This window comes from Triplophysa rosa, linkage group LG5 (assembly GCF_024868665.1).
Source record: "Triplophysa rosa linkage group LG5, Trosa_1v2, whole genome shotgun sequence".
In the NCBI taxonomy this organism is placed as follows: Eukaryota; Metazoa; Chordata; class Actinopteri; order Cypriniformes; family Nemacheilidae; genus Triplophysa; species Triplophysa rosa.
The window spans coordinates 14060029-14084694 of record NC_079894.1 but is presented as its reverse complement, the minus strand read 5'-3'; the positions used below and the strand labels follow the sequence as shown (position 1 = coordinate 14084694).

The 24666-nt window shown below is 39.3% G+C and overlaps 1 protein-coding gene across 3 annotated transcripts in view; it reads left to right on the top strand.

Annotated features, from left to right (window-relative positions):
* Positions 1-24666, top strand: part of pex5lb (peroxisomal biogenesis factor 5-like b) — a 41186-nt gene that overhangs the window by 5759 nt on the left and 10761 nt on the right. The window contains exons 2-8 of one of the 3 annotated variants that reach the window (XM_057334183.1): positions 10133-10225; positions 14011-14122; positions 14602-14814; positions 16038-16167; positions 16858-16915; positions 17996-18082; positions 20826-20945. In XM_057334183.1, the coding sequence (XP_057190166.1) occupies positions 10133-10225; positions 14011-14122; positions 14602-14814; positions 16038-16167; positions 16858-16915; positions 17996-18082; positions 20826-20945 (813 nt within the window). Of the gene's footprint in view, positions 1-10132; positions 10226-14010; positions 14123-14601; positions 14815-16037; positions 16168-16824; positions 16916-17995; positions 18083-20825; positions 20946-24666 lie in introns of all 3 variants that reach the window. The other 2 variants (XM_057334182.1, XM_057334184.1) reach the window with 2 other exon arrangements.

Here is a 24666-nt window from a genome sequence, read left to right as displayed (position 1 = left end):
GGCTGTGCTATATATTTGTTAAACCAATGAAGTGTTTAGGAAATGTCTTTGTAAAAGATCCTTATTTTTGAAATCAGGTTTGGTGATCCTAGTGACTCAGAAACGACACCGCTTTAACAACATCTAGATTAGAGTTTGGATTAGAAGTTAGAACATTAGAAAGTATAGCTGTGATTGAAAGTCAACAAAAAATAAACCGTTCTATAAGCATCGATCAGCAGACATTTCTCATATGTGACCCTGGACAACAAAACCAGTCTTATGGGTCAATTTTTCGAAATTGAGATTTTTATATATTCTGAAAGCTGAATAAATAAACTTTCTATAGATGTATGAATTGTTAGAATAGGACAATATCTGACTGAGATGCAACCGTTTAAAACTCTGGAATCTGAGAGTGCAAAAAAATCAAAATATTGAGAAAATTGCCTTTGAAATTGTTAATCAGGGGCACTGTGGTAGGCCATCCACTCACAAAAATAAAGTTTTTATATATTTAAGGTAGTAAATTTACTAAATACCTTCATGGAACATGATCTTTATTTAATATCCTAATGATTTTTGGCCTAAAAGAAAAAATTGATCATTTTGACCCATACAATGTATTTTTGTCTTTTACTAAAAATGTTCCCGTGCTACTTGAGACTGGTTTTGCTATCCAGGGTCACATATTGTTTAAGTAACCTCAGAAGATCTCGAATTGTCACATACTGAGATCTGTAGATAGGACACTGAACCAGGGCCAGTTCTGAAAGCACAGCCCCTTATTTTAAGCAAGTGGTACACCTGGCAGTTTCAATGCAAGCTAATGGGTCAGTTCCATTCATCAATTCAACACAGAATGTTTAAATGTCATCAAATCCTTGGAGGGTCGTAGACAGGGCTCATATGGTCCCGCTGGAAATCATCCTCTACAAGCCTTCAAAAAGTGGGTCATATGCAAACCCTGAGGCAGGTTGCACTTCACTGCAGCTTAAACTGCTAATCACCTAAAACATCTGGATTTTGTGATGACACTGTAGCTGTTGTGCCACAGTCCCTGAACCGGATCACGCTCCATAGACCACATACCGCCATCTGACACAACAGCTATTCCCTGGTGAAAATAGGTGCCAGCGCAAAGGATTATTGTAAATTGAAAAAAGCATGGTACAAATAGCACAGGCCTTTTCTGTCTGACCTATTAGCATGGCGAAGTAGCTTTTTTATTAAAGCAACCCACGTCTTGCCAGGTCTATAAATAATGTAATGTCATGGTTTGTGTAAATATATATATATATATATATATATGTATGTATACAAACACTTTCGAACATTTGCAGGACTAATTGCATGCATACAGTACATATAAACACAGGGCCTTTTAAATAACTTTCAGAAGATTGTGGTTGCTTTGGGTATGATTCATGTTGATAAGCCCCAGGTGGGCCTCAGCGGAGCTAACACCGACCTCGGATATGAGCAAAGATTGATGGAGCTGTAGGCTTCCTCCTCCGAGGTGTATTGCTTGGCGGATGTTCAAGGTAACAGAATGTTTTTGTTCTTACCTGAGAATGTGCTTTGATCATTTATTTGTGCATTGAAAAGTAGTTATTTTTTTCTTCTGCACAAGTTTTTAGGAAATAGCCCAGAGGAAAACTTTTTTGCTCATTGGTTGCTTTTTCTTAGCTCAGGAGACATAGTTGTGATTCTCCTATGTTTCTTGATTAAATGTCAGCAGTTTATCAGATATTTCTCTTAAAACGCCTTAGGATAAATAAAAGTACACATAACCGAGACATGAGAAAGTCACGAAAAGAAGAAAAACTGGAGAACTTTTTATTGTTGTGTTTTTATGATGATGATATTGTTTTTCACATTCATTCGACATGACCATAGGATGAGGGACAGGAAGGGAAGAGGAAAGTACCTTTAGCTGGGATTTAGGTGCTGCTGTGCTTCGATGTTGATGTGCTGCCCACAAGGCTATGTTTCTGACAGGGATTTATCTTAGTTCAGGATACTAAGGGCTGATTGTTCTCTTACATGTCTCATTTATGTATCAGCTTTGTCTTTCGGTGCCAGCTACATATAATTAGTTGAATAGTTACTTAAGAACAAGTAGTAGTAGCCCTAGTAAAAAAAACAATTTATTTAAAATACATTTATTTCATACTAAGTATAGTTTAATGTACTAACATATTTACTGACATGACTTACTGATATAAAATTATAATTAAACTTTATTTAGAGTACTACTTATACACAATGCACATTTATTCATATTAAGCCTGTGTTTTAATAAAAATATGTTCTAATGTCACTTTTGATAAGGATTTTATGATTTTTTAATAAAATCAATCTTTTAATGCCTGAAGTATACTTGCAATAGTTCCACTTTAGGACAATCAAATACACTTAAATGTATCTTTAGTTGGACTTCAGCACTATTTCTGCACAATTAAAGTATGTTAAGTACAAAATTTGTTGTTCCAATTTTAGAGATCCGATATGGCACGAGATCTCTTGAGATCCGATGTGTTTTGCGAGATCTGACTGGTCTCGCGAGAACACAATTTCCTTACGCAATTGGCATGATGGGGTGCTGGGCTTGAAATTGTGACCATTTTAGTCGCATATGCTCCCCTATATTTAACCTGTGCAACCTCAAAATATATTTGGGAGCAGTCATGTGTGTGCCCATTATGTTGTGGTGCGACCTGTTTTCATTACTGTACAGAACACGATAATAACTGCACAACGTTTGTGCGTACTGCTGTGAGCTACAGTGACCGGCCAGGCCATTAATGGACAACATGATTTTCCATCCCACGGTGCTACTTTCCCACCGTTTTTCTATGTAAACTCGCGCTAGACGGAAGGGTTTCAAGTAAACATTACATTATTTTAAATACATTCACAGGCAAACCTCTTCAGAAACAGATCATCTGTCTCTTACATATGTGCAATGTAAGCATAAACCATTTTGTTTATGTAGTTTTAACTGTTTCTCTGAAGGCTATGAGGGTTCAGTCAGTGGAGGAGAGAGGATTGACAGTGTGATATGATCACCACCTCTACTAACGCGAGCACTATGCTAAAGCATATAGAGAAAACAACCACAGGTCTTTACTAAAATCTAGGCCTGTTAAGAAAACAAAGCATAATTTTTGTCATTTGTGTTTGTGAAAAAACATTTTGCAGTGTTTACATATTGTTTATTACTGCATAATATAAATCATTAAAATAGAAACTTGTGTTTCATAAAGTACAAGTTGATTTTATAATGCCTACATTTTTTGCATTTTGTGTTAAGTTGAATAAAAGAAATTTTTTCATATATATTTCATCATTGAGGATTTCTTTAAAAAAGTATAAAATCTCGTTCTTGTGAACCCAGTCTCGTGTCTCGTCTCGTGAGATAACGGTCTCGTCACACCCCTATTAAATATACCAATTTAGTATACCACAAATACAATTGCAGTGTATTTTCATTAAGTACATAAGATGTAAATGAATTTGCAGTATGAAATCAACTAGGGTTTTCACTAGGGTAACCAAAGGGCAATCTGTCTATAGGCTTAAAAAAACTATTTCTAACCTTTAAGACTAGTCTAAGAAGTTTTTGCCACCAGCCCCAGATATCTTAAATTTCATTTTAGGAGAAATGTGTTAAATTTTTACTAATATTGTAAATATAGAAACTATCATTTAAATAGCATTATACGTTTCAGAATATCAAGGCTGACTCGTTTAAATTTATCTTCAAAGCCCAGCATTGCGACAGTTTTAGTCGGTTTAGTTTTGAGCCTGAATCCGGCGCGACACAAGCGTCAGCACGCAAGCCCGTGACTGAGCCCATCATTGCCCCGGAGTGTGAGCTCGACGACACGTCTGACCAGGTGCGTGAGCCGGCAACACCGTGCGCCGCAGTGGGAGTACTCATGGAGTTTGACGGGCTAGAGGGAAGCCACGCCCACACTTCAGCTGCAGAGGGTGAGCTATTACTGGACTCTGTACAGACTGGGTTAATGAAGAGGAGTATTGGCTGCTGCCGTCCCCGCTGGTCCCGTCCAGCTCTTCTGAGTCTTCCAAGTCCCCGCTGCTGTTTTTATTTGGTCTATTTGATCTGGCCTGCTCAAGAAGTTCGCTTGGCTAAAAGATCAGTTTTTCTGTCTCGTATTAACAAAAAAAAATTCTGAAAGTCGCAAATTAAAACAAGATCATGTGAGGAAAATAAAAAGAAAGTTTTTAGAGATTGCTGCTACGTCATATAAACAGAAGCACATAGTGGGAGAGAGCAGTTGTCAATAAGTTTAGTTGAGATCCCAGTTGCTTTAAACACAATAAATGTCCTGTAAATGCTGATGATGCATAGTATTTATGTGAACATGATGTGCCAGAGCAGGAGGGCAGTCAAAGTCTGAGCATAATAGGCACATTCTCAGAAACATATGTATAGTATAATGCAATGTAAGTCACTTTGGATAAAAGCGTCTACCAAATGCATAAATGTAGTGTGTGTCTGTGCGGACTGCTGACATTGCAAGCGTCAGCAAGATTTCTGAAAATGTTAATGATGCACAAGAAGAGTAGCCTGGTAATACCAAACTCTGCTACTTCGCTTTGCTTTGTAGACAGAGTCTGGAAGGGCATAATTGACAAGCGTTTACTTTATACTCAAAAAATTTTTCAAAAAACCTGTCGGGAGTAGGGCCACAACATCACCTCCATTCAAAATGTGAACCAAACACTCTTCTTGTTCGGGCTTCAGTTGGCGAATGCCGGGAATATTCTCCACAACAGAGCGAATAGCATCCCGTGTCTCCATGTCCGCATGTCGTTTTAGATTTCCCTACCCTAAACTACAATCTTAAATTTGGCGCTTAGCGTCTATGTCACAGCTCTCAGCCCGCCCTCTGTTCGTTGGTTGGACGGCTGGTGCGGAGCCGGAGATAATCTGGGAGCTGGTTTGCTATATCAGACTGAGTACAGAAGCGAACTGAACTGAAATTGAGCGGAAGTACGAAGTCTGACGTAGTCAGGCTATAAGAAGAGATCTATGAGAAAAACATTATTCACTTAATTGAGCAGATGCGTGGACTGTGCGGCCAGCATATAAAAAGTATCTGCTTTGGTCTTCATCAGAACCGACCTGCACCGCCTGCTGGTGAAGCGGTCAGGCAGCAGGTAGAGATCATGCATTGGCGAAATTGGCGCTCTATTGCTTCTCCTGGGATTCCCGGATGTGAAACTTGAATTTCAAGCCGAATAGAGGGTATGCATTGACGTCACTTTCCCACGTGAACACGCCGGGATACGCCCCCCTTGAGCGCCAGGACATATTCCCCTGAGTGGTAAAACACGCAGCAAATGGCTGAGGAGAATAGGAGAAACAAAGAAACCGGGACTAAAACACGCAATTATTTGCTGAAATTACAAGCAGCTGGACTCGACGGTGATCCTTACGACTTACTTATGACTAACAAAGGAATCAAGTGTTCCCGGACACTGAAATGTTGCACGGAATTGCGTTTCCTGATATTGTAAGCAGTCATTTTGCTGAATGTTTTGCCCCTCACGGGGGCGCGCACTGGCGTGCTCACGTGGTGTTCACGTGGTAAAGTGACGACACGTCCATACCCTCTATTGGAACCACTGAATTTGTGGAAGCAAATTTTTAAACCGAAATAATATGGACTGAAAATTGTCTGTCGAATTTTTAAGGTTGTATTTTAAAACAAGTTGTTTAAATTTTTTAAATGAAATTTAAAGGTGAATTTTGATTATTGAATTTTTAAATGGTGAAACTGGGTGTGAAATGTTTCAATTTGAAATATTTACAGCTTAATTGTACAACCATATTGCATTGCAGACTCTAAACATGCAAGAACTGGTAATGCAACAGATTTATTTTTGATTAGTGGTAATTCAACATGCGTAGTATCAAAATACTTCCATATACCTCAAAGGTTTTTGCAAGACATGAATGAGGTTACATTAACATTAAATAGAGACTTGCTTGAGTCTCATGCTTCTCACACTTGTCTCCTGAGTCAAACACTCTCACATTTACCTCCTATAAAGTTTCATAAGAGATCTCCATAACATCTCACACTGTGCTTCTTTTTCCTCTGGGAGGTGTAATGCATATTTCATATCAAAATGTGATAAGTTTACAAAGGGGTAAAGTGATGATAATAGTGAAATGTGAACAGCAAATACAATTTTTGAGTTACACCGTTAGCATTAAATATACATATATTTATTTATTCTAAAGGTATAACAGTGACACAGAACTGTGAACTGTTTGAACTGTTTTATTAAATTATTGCTTGAGGTAAATGGCCATCAAGTATTCTATATAAATAGAAATATAGCTAAATAGATATTTGTGATTTATTATTACCTACATAAGGTTTACAGTCTATTCTGAAAAACTGTATCTACTATAACTGTCGCTTTGTTGATAAGTTTTCCTCATGCACAACATCATTGTACTACCATAGCAGGAGGTTTGATCAAATGTTTCTAGTTCTAGTATTAACAGAAGCTGATTTTCAGCACCTTCAAAATATGAGCAATGATGGATGAGTGGAAACTTTGACATGTAACTATATAATTTATTTGATGTATTAAAAGTTAGACTTTCTGTACTTCCGATCTTATTATTTTAGACGTAAAACAATCTAGATGATTCAGTCATCTGTGCTAGTATCCAGCAGCTCTTGAGACTTCAAATCCATCCTGTGTGGAAATGTAAATCATTTAGCGCGTGTGTTAGCATTCTCTACAATTCCTCCGCTTGCAGATCCTCTCTGGAAGCTAAATGTCGCAGTTGTTATTATAACATGACACTATCTATACAGTCTGGAAATATTTTTCTAATAAAATTGAAAAAAAAAGTTGCTAATAAAAGAGCGATTGAAAAATTACATGTATCTGGTCTCTGTCAGGTATAAAAAAGTTCTGTTTTGAGTGTTCTGTTTTATTCCACTGTTTTGCATTAAGCCGTTTCTGCATTATTAATTAATCTCACAGCATTGTATCTTCGAGATGTCCCAAAACAATTCTGGCCACATAGATGCCTGGCAGCCATAGTGTGATAATCTTCCAAACTGTATTGTAATGCTAGACTCCATAATCTCTTTTACGATCACAACTGCAGGGGCAGAGGTGAAACGTCATTTCCGTTCCATTAATAAGAGAGCGATAATTCAAACCGACAAGACACCAACCAGACACATTCCCACTGAGACCTCACTGTCAGAGTCATTGAATGACCCAAAAAGGTTTACATAATCTTGGTTAGTCTATGCATGTAGTAAATCATTTACCATACAGAAGCTGGAGTCAGTGTCGGATGGCTGCATTTTTGCGGTCAGTCTTGTTTAAGGTGAGCATAATGCAATGGCATCTCTTATATATATGCTCCGAAGTATGAGCGTCTTAGTGTGCACCAAGGGTCAGACGTGAGCTTGATAAAGTTGGAATGAAACGTCACTGAATGTGTTTTTGCGTGAATTGAATACAGATATAGATGGATGATCAGATGTCTGAAAGCTCAGAGCCAGCATAGTGCATCATGTTACATAAATATGTGATATACATATAGCTTTATGTTTTCTTCTTCCTTGCATACTGTAGATCACTTTCAGGCAATGGCAAATCTCATTTAACTCCTAAATCCTTACATATCTTTTCGTCTCCATTATCTGTTTGAGAATAATTTAAGACCTTCTAAACTAATTTTAGATCTATTAGATATTCACAAAAGAACCATGTGATACAGTCTTTGAAGTAGAAAGTACATTAAGGGGATATAAACACAAGTTCAGTTGTGCGGTCAGAATGCAGCTGCTGATGGGCTTGGTTAAATATAGATGCTCAGAGGCTATCATTGGGTGTATAACGCGAATCTTCAAGTCTGTTTCTGACTCAACGTTTTCTTTTGTAGTTATGTAACATCAAAGAGCATAGGTATAATCAAGTATTATTAGTGGTGCTTGTAAAGCCATAACTGTAAGTGTTTAACTTTGCCAGGAAGCTTGGACATTAATGATACCCAAGAAGAGGATTGCTATTATTTTTCCACAGGCATCGGTTGTAAGATTTTCCCTGGCAGATGTTAAAACAGGACTAAAGAAAAACTATAGCGCAGAATATTATGAGTTTAGGTTTTTAAGTTAAGCACTACCCTGCAAACCCTGCTGAAAAAACCCAATAGAAAATGTTATGTATTTAATGGATATAATGGGAATTATATTGTATTTAATGGAAACTACACTGAACAAAATTATAAACGCAACACTTTTGTTTTTGCCCCCATTTTTCTTGAGCTGAACTCAAAGATCTAAGACTTTTTCTATGTACACAAAAGGCCTATTTCTCTCAAATATTGTTCACAAATGTGCCTAAATCTGTGTTAGTGAGCACTTCTACTTTGCAGAGATAATCCATCCACCTCACAGGTGTGACATATCAAGATGCTGATTAGACAGCATGATTATTGCACAGGTGTGCCTTAGGCTGGCCACAATAAAAGGCCACTCTAAAATGTGCAGTTTTATCACACAGCACAATGCCACAGATTTTAGGGAGCGTGCAGTTGGCATGCTGACTGCAGGAATGTCCACCAGAGCTATTGCCCGTTAATTGAATGTTAATTTCTCTACCATAAGCCGTCTCCAAAGGCGTTTAGGAGAATTTGGCAGTATATCCAACCGGCCTCACAACCGCAGGCCACGTGTAACCACACCAGCCCAGGACTTCCACATCCAGCATCTTCACCTCCAAGATCATCTGAGACCAGCCACCCGGACAGCTGCTGCAACAATCGGTTTGCATAACCAAAGAATTTCTGCACAAACTGTCAGAAACCGTCGCAGGGAAGCTCATCTGCATGCTCGTCATCCTCATCAGGCTCTACTCTCAACCTGACTGCAGTTCGTTGCCGTAACCGACTCGAGTGGGCAAATGCTCACATTCGATGGCGTCTGGCACTTTGGAGAGGTGTTCTCTTCACGGATGAATCCCGGTTTTCACTGTACAGGGCAGATGGCAGACAGCGTGTATGGCGTCGTGTGGGTGAGCCATAACCCTAACATTAACCCAGCCATTGAAGAGGAGTGGACCAACATTCCACAGGCCACAATCAGCAACCTGATCAACTCTATGTGAAGGAGATGAGTTGCACTGCGTGAGGCAAATGGTGGTCACACCAGATACTGACTGGTTTTCGGACTCCCCAATACATTAAAACTGCACATTTTAGAGTGGCCTTTTATTGTGGCCAGCCTAAGGCACACCTGTGCAATAATCATGCTGTCTAATCAGCATCTTGATATGCCACACTTGTGTGGTGGTTGGATTATCTCGGCAAAGGAGAAGTGCTCACTAACACAGATTTAGACAGATTTGTGAACAATATTTGAGAGAAATAGGCCTTCTGTGTACATAGTAAAAGTCTTAGATCTTTGAGTTCAGCTCATGAAAAATGGGGGCAAAAACAAAAGTGTTGCGTTTATAATTTTGTTCAGTGTATAATGTTGTCTACTGGTATGTGATGGATTCTATTGCATTCTCAGCATATACAACAACAAAGATAGATTATGTTGAATTTGTCAAAACTGTGTAATTATTGAACTCAGTGGCTGCTTTGGGGTTTAAATGTCAGTCTGCAGTGTCAAACATTGCCGGTGAATGGTTTTCACTCCGGCTTTCAACGTCCCATCGGTGGCTTAAGTGCTGAGATCTATATGTCTGGGGCAGGGACTGTTAAAAGCTCTGTGTTTTTGGACAGTGTCTAGTATTAACTTCCCTGAATAGAGCAAGCATTGTTTAAATGGATTATTGCTTTAGCATATGTTTGCCGAAGATGATGTCTGGCTATGATCCGTTTCTTTCCTTTTATTCTCATATCAAACAGACTTTTAGATGATAGCATGTTAATTATGCACATTGTTTTGTGTCAGTTGGGTGAATTAAAAAAAAAAATTAAATTAACAAATATATCTTTAAGGGTGAGAAACATAGAGTTTGCCTCATTTGAATTGATAATGTACTATAATGTTTTTTTTCTCAGAACCCACACAATTCCTGAAAGAGTCTGAGCACAAACTGACACAATTCACTGTTGATTTCACTGTTGTAGGAGAAAGACTCTAGGGCGGTTGCTATGGTGTTGAAGGAGCTACCAAGTAAGGCATCCTCAGATGGAAACCCCCTGCTCACCGTGACAACCAAGGTGGGCTTAGCACATACACCCACCAACAGGGAGCACCAAGCATCTTCGTAGTAGTGACTGTGAAATATTGATGTAAACTAGGGCTGTCACGATAAACCGACGATAATATCACGTGATTTATGCACAGCTTTTGAGTGAAGTACGGGAAAATGCTGCTGCATCTGAAAGCCAGAGGGCGCTCTCGTGCGGAAACTCTAAATACGCACTGCAGAAGAAGACCATAACACGTTCTAGAATCTAGGAAATGCCTATGGACATCTTTTTATCACTGTTACTCAAGCCTCATCAGGTATTTTTATGATAATAAAGTATATTTATAATGATCATGTTTGACGGGTGTTGCTTTTTCAAATGCACATTATAAGCGACTCAAACTCGCACTGCTTTTAGATCGAGCAGCATTTCCTACTGATCCCAGAGCCGTGCTTCATGGACAAGCTACGCATTCAAAAAAAATATCGACACATTGCATATCGCAGCCAGCTCGATTACAATAGGATTTAGTGGTATCGCGATAAATCATCGTGCAGCCCCAATGTAAACCCGAGAGCTTGGCGCACCCTGTTTCGAATATCTGTTAGCCTTACAAAACACACATGAGCCATGTGTGTTAAAGTGCTAAAGCTGCTTTGTTCTGAAAGCAAGCTGCTCTATGGGGTTCACACATGATGATGTCATCCAGACCCTTGTCAGTCGGAAGCTCCATTGGGACGTCTGGTCACTCCCTGAATTTCATGACACAAGTGGCATTTGCTTTATGTGAGTGCCACCGTTTTCTATCCGTTGATCTTCACTCCCCATAAGCAGCTGCATAATGTTCTGTTGCTATAATTTTATTTTCTGTTTGTTGTTTTGGCTTTTAATAACATGCATGTGACCTGTTTTATACCAAAACCAGAGCTGCATGTTGATGTTACTTGCTGTCTGTTTGTTCTCACATAGAAATAATTTGATTGTAGGATGGAAATGAAAATGTGGATTTTGTTGTACGAGCACTTTATGTGTTTTAAATGAAGATTGGATGTCATCTTTGGCTTAACCAACTGTTTGAGGATTTTGTGATTTAGAAGGCTTGGTTCTATTCCATTGGGGAGTGGCAGAGAGCCACGGATTCCTCAATACATAGTGATGAGCTTCTCAACGGTGAATTTACTGCCAGTTACTACTGAGACATCCTTAGTGAAAATAGCCTGAAAAAGACTCATCCTGTACAAAAGAGTAACATGAAAAGGTAGATACACAAAAGACAAAAACTGGCTTTATTTATTTCAAAAGCAGTGGGGAGCTGAGTTTTAGAGACACTTGAGAAATGTTTTAAAAGAAGGGTTGGTGCAAGCATTCTCATACCTTATGTTCTTTTCCTTTTCACAAAGGTGATTTATCGATCCGCACATGGCTTTTGTTGATTGATGATTTATGACCTCTGTTATTAAAGCACTCACTGTTGACCTGTGTCAAGGGCAAATTCTTATTGTACAGCCACAAATTTGACCATTGTGTCAATCTTTATGGCCCGGTCCAAAACATTTTTTCATAATCCACCACACTAGGGATGTAATGATACTTCGTAGTACGATATTTCGCAGTACGATATTTCGCGATGCAAAAAATGTTACGATGCGCATCGTAGAGAGATGGGGATATTTTACGATATGATGTTCTATTCGTTGAGTGGTCGAGATGCTACCTACTCTGCGCCAGCGCGTCACGTGTGCTTATCTCACATATGCGGTAGAGAGAGAAGTCTCTGGGAGAAGGGGAAGCACAAGACACAATCTGTGTCTCCACGTGGTTTACAAAGCGTCTTATTTTCCTTCGCAATCGCCGTTAAAACAAAGCTAACTTGAAGCGTAACTGCTGGCGAGTCGCCCCGAAACTCATTACAAAGGCAGCACAAACGTTTTTATATGCCAAATGTTAATTTATTCACTAACGTGAGCTGCTGCATAACGTGATATGCAACATAAAGTAAGCCAAAAGAAACCAGCGCTGTACCGATTAGAGAAGTGATGAAGTGAGTCGTACTGTATATTAAAAGATTGAATGACATGCTAAAGACCGAACCAAGTATGTGATTTGCATGATTGAAGAAATGTAATGCAGTTTATTTAATATGTCTTTTTGAAAGATAGGTCTCATTCATTACTGTCTCAAGCAGTATGCTGCTTCAAAGATACGTGAGCCAATGGCGTTTGAGTGTGAGCTCTGTCAGAGCGTTTCATTGGTTGAATGTACTGAATGAATGGCTGAACGAGAATGAATGGCCTTCACTGAACGAGTCAATTGAGTCAAAATGAGGCTGAATGAACTGCTATATGTCGTTCATGGTCTAATATTCTCTGTGTTAAAACAATGCATATACAGTAGTTAGTTACTGAACTTTTCTGAAAAATAAAGGCTAGGCTAAAACTAAAATGATGGGGATGACTAAAATATGACTAAAACTAAATTGCATTTTAGTCAAAAGACTTTGACTAAAACTAAATAAAAATTTGCTGTCAAAATTGACACTGATCTTAATTCTAATTTCGTGTTAAATTGCAAATTATTTCAGTGACAAACCTGCAGTACAGAGGTTCAATTAAGCCTTAAAATGTTAAAATTCTTTATTAAAATGTTAAAATTCTTTAAGTATGCAACAAAAAAGTTCCTGAAATTATTAATATTTTGAAAATAAATGTTTATTTTTATAAATGTCATTTTTTAATTTTATTCAAAATATCGTGATGCGTATCGTACCGCGAACCCAGCATTGAGATATATATCGAATCATGAGCTGAGTGTATCGTTACATCCCTACACCACACCATAAAATGATTCATTGTGACACATTGCTCATGTCAAGAGACCTTTCAAAGGTCAAGTGTTACCGTATTGTATCACCTGACGGCGAGCATGTGATTTTCTGTTTTTTTTTTTTGTCTGAATTCATGGTTACTCTTTAGAGTAACATGTTGGTCACTCAACATGTTACTCTGACGATTACTTCTCACTGTTACATACTGTGATGGTTTTTATTCATGCCTTATACGTCTAGTAATGAACATTTAATATTGATTCTCTCAAAGCCTAAATCAATAATGCAAATGTCCATAGTTAATAGGACATCTGTTTTATTGTTGTGTACTATTATTCACAGTAAGAAAAAAGAAATATAAAAAAGAAAAAAATGATTATTTAATGTATTTGCTGTAGTATAATTATATAACATCCTTAGACAAAACCATGTACATATTCATTATATACAAAACAAATACAAGTTTTTAAAGCCATTTTGTTGCCAAAGTAAAAGTTATTTGCAATAAAATATAGATGGCTTCTTTGGATGTACGCGCCTGGCCCGAAGTTAACTTCCGCTAAAAAAAAGAGTGTTAACAACTGTTAACATGTTAGTTGATCGGTCTGGCTAGTTCAAGCAGAATAAGGACAGATGACAAGGATTTAGCGCTTGCCTGCCGTAGGTTTTCGACGACAGACAGGAGAGCGGTCTCCGTAGAATGACCTTTCTTGAAGCCGGATTGTTGACTGACCAGAAGGTTGTGCTGTGAGAGCTAGGCAGAGAGTTGGTTAAATACTACCCTTTCGAGGGCCTTGGAAAGGAAAGAAAGTAAAATATTAAATATTTATTCAAGCTGAACAACTTCACCCAGGAACTGCAAAATAATAAATAAATACATTAGTAAATAAATAGTTTTTTAATTGATTACACAACATCTCCACAAACATTACAGATAAATATGGTGTGGAAAGAATAAAAGGACTGTGTCATGTTTTGTGTTTTGCAGTTGTGTAGTGCGCAGCAAGAGAGCCGGCCGTTGCTCAGCCCTTCCATCGATGACTTCCAGGCTGAGAGCAAGAGTGATGGAGCCACACGACCAATCACCTCTAACACAGCAGGTTCCCTCATAATTACTGCTCTGTCATCTGTTCCTCCTCTCCTCTCCATTCCTATTCATCTGTTCTTCTCTTTCTCTGTCCCATAGCTTCATTAAAGCACAGCATAGTTAAGCAGCCAAGTTTTCTATCCCAGAATATCTCATTAGCATAATATAGTTGGTTATTGCTTTGTCATGATGTTCCCTTTACACATTATCCAATTTAAAACTATTATATTTAAGATATCAATTTACTATTTTTGTTTATATTAGTCTCATCATTGATTTTTGCCTGGTCCTCTACCAATTGAGCTTCTTTAAACAGTAAGCAACCCCCCAAAATGCTTTAGAAGCACCCCAAAATAACAATGTTCTACAAACCACTTTGAATACTTTGACAATCGCGTAGCAACCCTGGCCACTACCCACACCAGAATTTTGCATTGTGGCAGAGAGATTTGCATGGGTCTAGTTGCTAATTCATGCTCCCATGTCTTCCAGTCTTGTCCACAGCACTAGATCTGGTGGACTTGAGTGAACCGTGTGAGAGACGCTGGAGCTGGGACATTCGCAGCCCCCGTGGGTCTCGTAAGAACGGCTTCTCCAAGAGCAGCCTCCGCAGGAAGAAGACTGACGAGACGGAGCTGATCCAGGTGGAGACAGAGCCTTCATCTCCCAGTCCTTCTAACCCGGAAAGAGCCTCTTTAGATTCAGGTAAGACAAACTGATTCTGTTGGTTGACAAATTTAGTTGTCAATAATACCTTGTTTCAAGAGTTGTTAGGGCTTCTTTTGTTCTAATATGCATAATGGCAGAAAAATAAAGTGTAGGTTTAAAGAGCTTTACCTTGAAGATGGATCTTTTTCAGTACTTTCACTGGCTTGCTCATCTTAATAAGGGTTTTGATATAGCCTACATGCTATATATTTTAGTCCCGCTTTCCTCCTTCAGGTAAGAGGTTGATGAGTCCATTGCTGTTTAATAAAGTACTTGTGTTTTTATTGTATGTGTGGATTTAGTCTTTTGGTATTATCTGGTATACTGTATACCAGAATTATATAAATAATCATACATTTGAGCATGTATAATCTTGATTGGTCATGTAAAAAACTTCTAAAGAATCAGACATGGTTATGGCCTACTTGGGTGACCCGACCTTAATTGACTCGATATCTCCTGAATCTCTCTACGATGAACAAAAACATTAATTCTAAAACCCATTATTAAAGTCTTCCCATAAAATCTACAGAACCAGCAGCATTTGTTAAATTGATTTAAGTGTAAAGTTCTTTTAATCAATTGAAGAGGTGCTTCTGATTCAACCTGCAATTGATTTAATCCAGGCTCTCAATGTAATTACATTTTTGCTGTTTTTGCCCTCAGTCATCGGCCACTTCATCAGAAAGCAGTTCCTTTAGGAACACTGAGTTTAGCATATGATTAAATTTAATGTAGCAGAACTGAAATGGTGGAAAATTATGGAAATGGCTTAAACACCAAACAGGCTTTCCGTGACGACTCTGCCCCAAATAGAAATGCATTCATTTTTATTTTAGCCATGTTGTTTGTCTGCAGTTTACACTAGAGGTGATTTTAAATTAAACACAACTCTGGATTATCTTAATCCTCTAGAAAGCATTCAACAACTTGCTTTGTAAAGTTCATTTCCAGTAGATTACGCCTTAAACTACTGTAAAATAAACGCATTGGCGTGTTTTCTGTTGTACTTTATTTATCATCCAGCAGCCCAGCTGCTTTTCTTCAATTGCGAGCTACGAGTCTGGTTGAGAGACTCTTTCCTTGACCTATCAGACACCTTATCTGCCTCCAGACAAGAGTGATCTAGCTTTTCCACTGATATAGTGTTTCATTAAATAGCACAAAATTTATGACAACCTGTCATGTTTATTTCCTGTCGCATGCCCTCCTTTCTGCAGTGAGCAGCTCACCGATGGAGAAATGGGAGGAGGTGAGCTTACATCCGGACAGTGCCTTGAACCGAGGGAGAAAGTGGAGATACGAGAGGAAGAGGTGCACCTCCAACCATTCGTCCAGTGAGCTTCTGTGGTACGGTCTGCTTTCCCTCTTCATCACATCTGTTTACATAGAATGAAGGTGCATTCTGGTAGGATTGTGTGAGATCAGTTTGAAGGTCAGTTTGAAATCAAGAGCAATTGCAGACAATTGATTTTTCCAAAGCACAAAATGCCTATAGCACAGTGATTTGTCACAGCAATTGTCAACTTTTGGAGACTTTTTCAGCAAATGAAGCTGAACCTAGACCTGCATATGAGTTGTCCAATAGTGTCTCAGGGCATGTGTATGTATAACAGTTCAGTTTGATTACTAGGGTCCCCAGTTACTATTTTTAGTCATTTGATGTTTACCAGAACACACATACAGGGGCGGTGGGGGTGTCTCCAGGAAAATGTGCTCAGGAATCTCTTAAATCCACCCTGGCCTCGTGGTAAGCTCACATGCATCAGTCAGTTTTGTGAGTTCTGGTTTCTTAAAAACCATGTTTTGTATGTACAGGTTGATGATCCAAGGGTTTTCAGTAGATAAGCTAGTTCATTCATTCATTATAAAAGGAAAATCAATACAGTAAGTGCATCATCATTCGTCATGGATGTCAGATTTGGATCGTTTAATTGAGTTGCTCCTGTGCATCATTATTACTGCAAAAAATAACAACATTAATGTTTTGTGGCATCTCTCTCTCAGGTCTGCAGATTTTAAAACAGATTTCTCTAACAGGCATAGCGCCCTGGAGCTCAGCATTAGCACCGAATCAGATCCTGGACCGGCTCCTCAGGTATCCAGATGCACTCATCATACTTTGATCTCATGAATCACAGTGTAAAAGACTACAGCAGTGTTCATCTTTCCTCAAATTCTCAGAAAAAAAGTTTTTTTCTGTGTCCTTAAAATGAAACAAACCCTTGTCACTGTGGCCTTATGGGGGGACAGAATTGTTTCATTAGATGAAGGAGCAAATACTTGGGGCATTGTACTCAAAGTAGTGAGGAGAGGTACTGCTGGAGAAGCACATTTTATATACCCATACATCTTTGTATCTGACAGATACAGAATGTTACTATAAAAGGCAATCATGTGTTTTATAGCTCAGTTAATGGAAAGAGACAGATTTGCTCTTTGAACAGCAGGATGTCGGGATTGTGCCCTCTTTCTGAGCATGCATTCAATTCAATTTTATTTATATAGCGCTTTTCACAATGTGCATCAGTTTTAATTTTGACCGATTTAAAAAAAATAATTTATATAATTATTCTACTATACTACTAATATATACCACATGCTAAAATGGTTTTGTTTTAAATGTTACATGTTACTTGACATACAAAAAATGTGCAGAGGTGCCAAAAAGTTTGCCAAAAAAATGTGTATTCTAAAATATTGTGATAAATGTATAACAATATCATTTTTAAAATTGACATTTGTAGACATTTAAAAAATAATTTATGAGAAGAAAAGAATGGTAAAAGAGCCCACCTATAGTTAATGTGATTTAACTACATCTTTGGTTAATATGGTCGGTTAGCTTAAGGTGAACTGCCTTCATACATAAAGTGACCTTGGCACCAATTGATTAAAAATAATTGCAAAACTGGCTCAGAAAGTAAAAGTTAGTTCTAAAAGGGGCCAACATCTTCAGATGCACCTTGGCTTTATATCTCATCTAATGCTGTGAAATTCATGCGTTTCTAGGTGTGGCTTAAGTGTTCTAATACTTTTTGGGGCCACAGTTTACTAAAACATGTATATTACCCATAACTTTAAAGTTGCCTATTCAGCATAATGTAAGGACGGTGTTACCAAGTGACTGCTGACTGACCTTGTCTGCATATGTGTGTATGGCCATCTGTGTTCACAGCGGCAGAAGCCCCAGCTGGGCAGCGCTTTACTGGGGAGACAACACTCATTAGAGGAGGAGTTTGTGCGAGCCAAGGCTGCTGTGGAGGTGAGAACTCACTCGCTGGCACAAGAAGGTTATTTATTTATGAAAGTTTGAATAAAGTCTTCTTTGTTGACACACAAATCATCATACCTAAGGGCTTGTTTGTATCTGCTCACCTGGGAATTGCAGTTTCTTGCATTTTGTAAGGTCAGTCTCACCCTGTGAGTTAAGACTGCATAATTGGTGTATTTTTAACCCAAGAGTGCAACATCAACACAAATGACTCAGACTCAATGAGTCTGGTTTGTGATGATGTCAGCTCTTACTTTTCTAGTCTCGCATCCTGAGATGCTTATTGGGCAGTAATATTCATAAGACACTTATTTTAAAATGATGCGTTCAATAAAGACAAAAGGTAAGCCATGGCAGCTGTGTAGCTATATTTAACAGTGACACTGAGATGAACTCTGAAGGATCTTGCACTTTTCTATGGAAAGCATGAAATACTGTAACTTTTGTAGCACAGCATGTCGTCATCCATCAGTTTCCTTGAACTAGTACGGTGGATTTTTGAGTTTTTGGAGGTTTTTTAAGTTAATAATTCTTTTTATGTGAAAGTCGATGCATGTAGATGACGCTTCGGAAATTTGAAGGAGGAGCCTGGGGTTTTATTTTAAAATATGGCTGTGCAAAATACACAATGACACTAATGACACTATCTATTATATAGACAAAGAAAAGTAATTGCTGATTATTATATTTCAGTAAAAGTAGGGGCTGTTCTACGATTATCACGATCGTGATTAATCGCACCCAGAATTCAAGTTTGAGTTTACATAATATATGTCTGTGCATATTCATTTTGGATTTATAAACACATGCACATTCATGTATATATTTAGGAAATATACAGTATAAAATATAAAAATGAATACATGTTTGTTTATATAATATATACTGTACATATACGTGTATGTGTTTATAGATACAAAATGAATATGCACAGTGCACAGACATATTATGTAAACACAAACTTTTATTCTGGATGCGATTAGTCATGGAACAGCCCTAAAATTGTAAAGATCACGTGTAAAGTGTTGAACCAATATTGTGAGTTTGTGCTGGGGCTACCTGTTTGCCCAGCCAATGTAAAATAAGAGTGTTCATGAAAAAAGTATAAAGCAGGTGTGCAGTGTGGCTGTGCTAGCGGGCAGATATTTGAGCGTAGATGAATGACTAGAGATCCTTCGGGGTGTTGCATGTGCGCAGCGTCTCTTCATCACGGCAGCAGAAGTGCTTGAAGAAATCGCAATCTAGGACTGAAGATTGATCATCCATATTCTATTGGAGTGATAACCGGGCCATTTATTTTGATTTCATCTAGCCCAGAATATCAATCATGTAAATGGAAAGGATGAGTGTGCGTGTGTCTGTGGAAGTGTTTGTGTGTGTGGTGGCTTTTCTGTGATTAATTGGCTCATCTAGCTAGTACCTTAGTCGCAGATGCAGCACTCTTCCTCATTTCCTCTTAATGCAAATACTAAATAGAGAATCAACTGGAGGAGGATGGCTTAAGCGATTGTTTATTTCACAAGTTTTATTTCAAAATAAGAACACAGAAAGATATTTTAGGCGAGTCCACTCTTGAGGGAGCCAAAAACAAAAATGGATGCTAGACGAATGCACGGATGAGTGAACGAACAGTCTTTTACAATTTACATCATGTCATGGTGGTGAATGTAGTTCATAGGGTCAGCTGCTGTGTGAGGCTGATAAAACAAGGTGGCAGCTGGGCTGATTGGACCCGTTCAATGAGCTGATTTCTGTTTGTCAGGTTCAGAGGAAACGAAGATGACCCAAAATTCAGTCAGTCAATGAATATTCTTATTCACAATATATTTTGGTCTTGTATATTGGCATACAGGAAGCATGTCAAAGTTGAAACAAAGATTTACTCAGAATACAGGTGCATTTTTCACACTTTATACTGTAAAATTATAAAAAAACAGCTTAGCTTCAAAAATCGTCCCTGATCGACTGTAAACAGCAAGAGAATGTTTTGTTTATTTTGATAAAGGTGCGTGCATGGTGATACTTATAGAAATGTTAGGTAAACTGGTCATAGCTGTGCTTTATTGTCAATAAGAATCAAGGACTGGAACTCCACACTGTAAGTATGTAGTATTTTACAACACGCATACACACACACGCACACACACAAGGGTCATTTACCATAATACTTCTGCTTGGGGTCTACAGTCAATGATAGACTAACTGGAATCTGCTCAGACTTATATCTATAATAAAGATCTATTACTGACACATTAATCTCATTGAATGAATCAGTCATACACACACACACACACACACACACACACACACACACACACACACACATTAAGCACCGCTTTTGCTGACCTCTCAGATTGATATAAACTGGATACTGAATGAAATCGGAGAGGTCTGTCAGTAATCCTGTTATTAATGTGCTTCCTGTAGATGATGGTGGATCCATAAAGAAGACAAATATGGCTCTTTGACTTTTTGACCTTCCGGCTTCAAATCCCATTTAGGCTTTTATAGATAAAAATAATATTTCCTTATAAAACTGGAGCGTGTGTGAGTATCATTGCTCCTATGGGGAACAATTAGAATAAAAAAGCACACAGATCAGGCTGCCAAGTGTATCCCAAGTGTATACATTGTTGTTAAAACTGTATTTTATGGAGGCCATTCTGTGTGGGCCTCTTGTGTGTGATATTCCAATACAGGCTGTGTTTAAGATTTATGTGTCTGTCGCCTGCAGTCAGATACTGAGTTCTGGGATAAAATGCAGGCTGAGTGGGAGGAGCTGGCGCGCCGGAACTGGCTGGAAGATGCTGACAGTGAAGGCCTGGCTCCACTCAACTCAACTACCACTGAAAAGGTATCTCAACCAGTCATGATGCAATTCTCATCATTCAGACAGCTGTAAATCAACACAAACAAATCTGAAGGCAAATCAAAAAAAAGAAAAGCAAAAAAGAAGGGGTTTTACAGAACATTACCCAATCAGAAAGCACTCAGGTTATTGGTATCCAATCAAATGTGCTATACACCACTGCCCAATGAGATTGCATGAAGATGATGCTTTCAGACCTTCAGTATTAAAATTTTTCCATGACGGCAGAACTGTTACAGGACTAGATTATCACTTCAAAGGTTACAGACTCCAGATGTCAGATAATGCTCGCTTTCATCTAAAATTCCCACTCATGTTCCATCTTTGTGCGGTTCCAAGCAGCAAAAAAAATTCAGATAAAAACCACCACAGAGCGTATGATAAAGTCCTTTGAGGAAAAATCCAGAGTAATCATGGTTTGTTAACATTGACTTTGATTTTTTGTATTTTCACTTTGCAGTTTCAATCACATGACTCATGAATGGAGGTAGTCAAATACTGAGTCATGAATCATCTAACTCTTCACTTGAGAGGCGGCTGGCTGTTTTATAAGTGTAGCAGAGCAGTTTATAACAAGATTCTGTGAATGGCTGTGGAGAACAAAGTCAAAATGTGGTTGCTAGGGTGTTCTGTGGGGTTGCTAAGTAGTTGCTTACTGCCCAAGATCTAACCCCCCCAAGTCTATGAGATCCCGGTACCTAGATATGGGAATCTATAGAAACACCTATTAGGGATGCCACAATTCTCAATATAATATTGAACGGTATGACCTCCACGGTTCAATATGTGTAAGTGAATTGCGGTTTTCTGGTTTTGCGTTTAAATGATTTCCGTGCGCTTAATTACACTCTGAACTGGCTGTGTCTGTGTTTGTATGTCTGTGCGCTGAGATAGATAAACGCATCCCCACGAGTAATATCTAATAGCGAGTGAAGGGCGGTGAAGCGAGGCTGCCTGCAACATGAGAAGCAATGTGCTGTTGAGTATAATGCTGACGAACAGACGCGGGCTGGCTTTATTGTATGCCGTTGTACTAAAGTGATAATGTCCGAATTTGGCATATCAAGAATGTATTTTTACACTGCATACGAAAGCAGCACTTTCACGTTGCTCTCACCCAGCACATGCAGAAAGAGCGTCTACAGCACCAAAGTCCGTTTAACGAAAGTCATGCCACTCGGCAGCCTTTCGGAGAGCTATTTGCGTCAAAGCAAGAGCGCCTACAGGCAGCTATTTAGCATTGCATTTCTTCCAACTTATTGCAATTTCAGTGGCAATGGCACCTTGTTAATATATTATATCTTTGGCCTTTCCCATTGAGCGCTAGTGTCTGCAGTGTTAAACACGCACCGCACGTTTACTTCCATTACAGCAATCGCAAGTTTTGCATCACGTAATTTTAAATACTCTGATGCGCAAAACCTCTTCAAGAAGCTTATTTTTTCAGTCGTGGCCTAATGGTTAGAGAGTCGGACTCGGAAGGATGCCGGTTCGATTCTCATGGCCGGCTGGTAACGACTGAGGTGCCCTTGAGCAAAAGAAAATACAGCGTTTTTGAACCTTAAATCATGTAGACACATTGCATTACATCTAAAACAAACCATAATATTATGGTTTGTTCTATTCAAGATGGCGCCGCGGATGGCTGCCTCGGTTTGGAGTGCTCTAGTACTTATGTCTTTTTTGTTTGTTTTTCCTGTTTTAAGCTACTCTTCTTTAATCACTTTTACCAGGGACGAATTGCTTAACATTAAGCAATGCCCTTCTATCAATCTTTTCCCTAATTTTGAAAATTCAGACGTCTTACTGGACATTTTACTCGGAGGAGCGGCAGCTCTGTACAAACGCTCTAAAAGACGCAAGCGGGGAAAGCGAGCGGGTGCGCTCGTCAGACTCCGACGACGCGGATTTAGGACCCCGCTGCCGAGTATACACCTGGCGAATGTCCGCTCCCTTACCAACAAAACGGACGAAATACTCTTACTCACCAGGACAAACAAAGATTTTTCCAACTCCGCTGCGCTGTGTTTCACAGAAACATGGCTCAATGACACCATACCGGACAGCGCGTTACATCTGCCGGGTTTTCAGCTGTTCAGAGCGGATCGCATTGCCGAGTCAACAGGGAAGACACGTGGTGGTGGATTATGTTTTTATATAAACGAAGGTTGGTGCAGAGATATAACAACACTGAAGAAGATGTGCTTTTCGTACTTAGAAGCGTTCTCTATCAACTGCAAACCTTTTTATTCGCCACGCGAGTTTTCCTCATTTATTCTCGTGAATGTTTACATTCCTCCACATGCTTGTGCGAGCGCGGCGCTGCAACAGCTGGCGGATTACATCACTGACACGGAGCAGCAACACCCGGATTCTCTTATTATTATTATTGGGGACTTTAACAGAGCAAACCTCTCCCGTGAGCTGCCAAAATACAGGCAGCATATCACATGCCCCACCAGAGACAGCAACATTCTGGATCACTGTTACACCACAATACGGGATGCATACCACTCTGTTCCCAGAGCAGCTCTGGGTCTCTCTGATCATTGCCTGGTTCATCTTCTTCCGACCTACAGACAGAAGCTTAAATCTGCCAAGCCTGTAGCAAGAACAGCAAAGAGATGGAGCAGCGAAACAGAGCGGGCCTTACAAGCCTGTTTCGACTGCACGGATTGGAGTGTCTTTGAAGCTGCAGCCACTGATCTGGATGAGTTAACTGACACAGTGACATCCTACATCAGCTTCTGTGAGGACATGTGTATTCCCACCAGGACTCGCTTAACATACAACAATGACAAACCATGGTTTACAATGAAACTGAGACAGCTTCGTCAGGCCAAAGAAGATGCTTACAGAAGTGGGGACAAAGTCTTGTATAATCAGGCCAAAAACACACTGACAAAGGAGATAAGAGCAGCTAAGAGAAGCTACTCTGAAAAGCTGAAGAACCAGTTTTCAGCCAACGACCCTGCATCAGTGTGGAAAGGCCTGAAAGACATTACCAACTACAAGCCATCATCCCCTCAGTCTATGGGTAATCAACGACTGGCTGACGACCTGAACGACTTCTATTGTCGTTTTGAAATGCAGAGTCTCACCCTTCACACCCGCCCTGACCCTATCTCTGCTATACCATTAACACCTCCTCTTGACATTCAACCTGCACTTAAGATCTGCGAAGAGGATGTTTGCCAGCTTTTCCGCAAACAAAAGATCAGAAAAGCACCAGGCCCAGACAATGTCTCACCCTCCTGCCTGAAAGTCTGTGCGGAGCAGCTGTCGCCCATCTTCACTAATATTTTTAACAGATCTTTGGAGCAGTGTGAAGTCCCTTCATGCTTCAAACGCTCCACCATCATCCCTGTACAGAAGAAACCCAAAATATCTGGACTTAATGACTACAGGCCTGTTGCTTTAACATCTGTGGTCATGAAGTCATTTGAGAGACTTGTACTGGCCCACCTGAAGGACATCACCAGACCACTTCTTGATCCCCTCCAGTTTGCTTACCGAGCAAACAGGTCTGTGGACGATGCAGTAAACATGGGACTGCATTACATCCTACAACACCTAGACAGACCAGGGACTTACGTCAGGATCCTGTTTGTAGACTTCAGCTCGGCCTTCAACACCATAATCCCAGACCTCCTCCTGCCCAAGCTTACCCAGCTCTCTGTGCCAACCTCTACCTGTCAGTGGATTA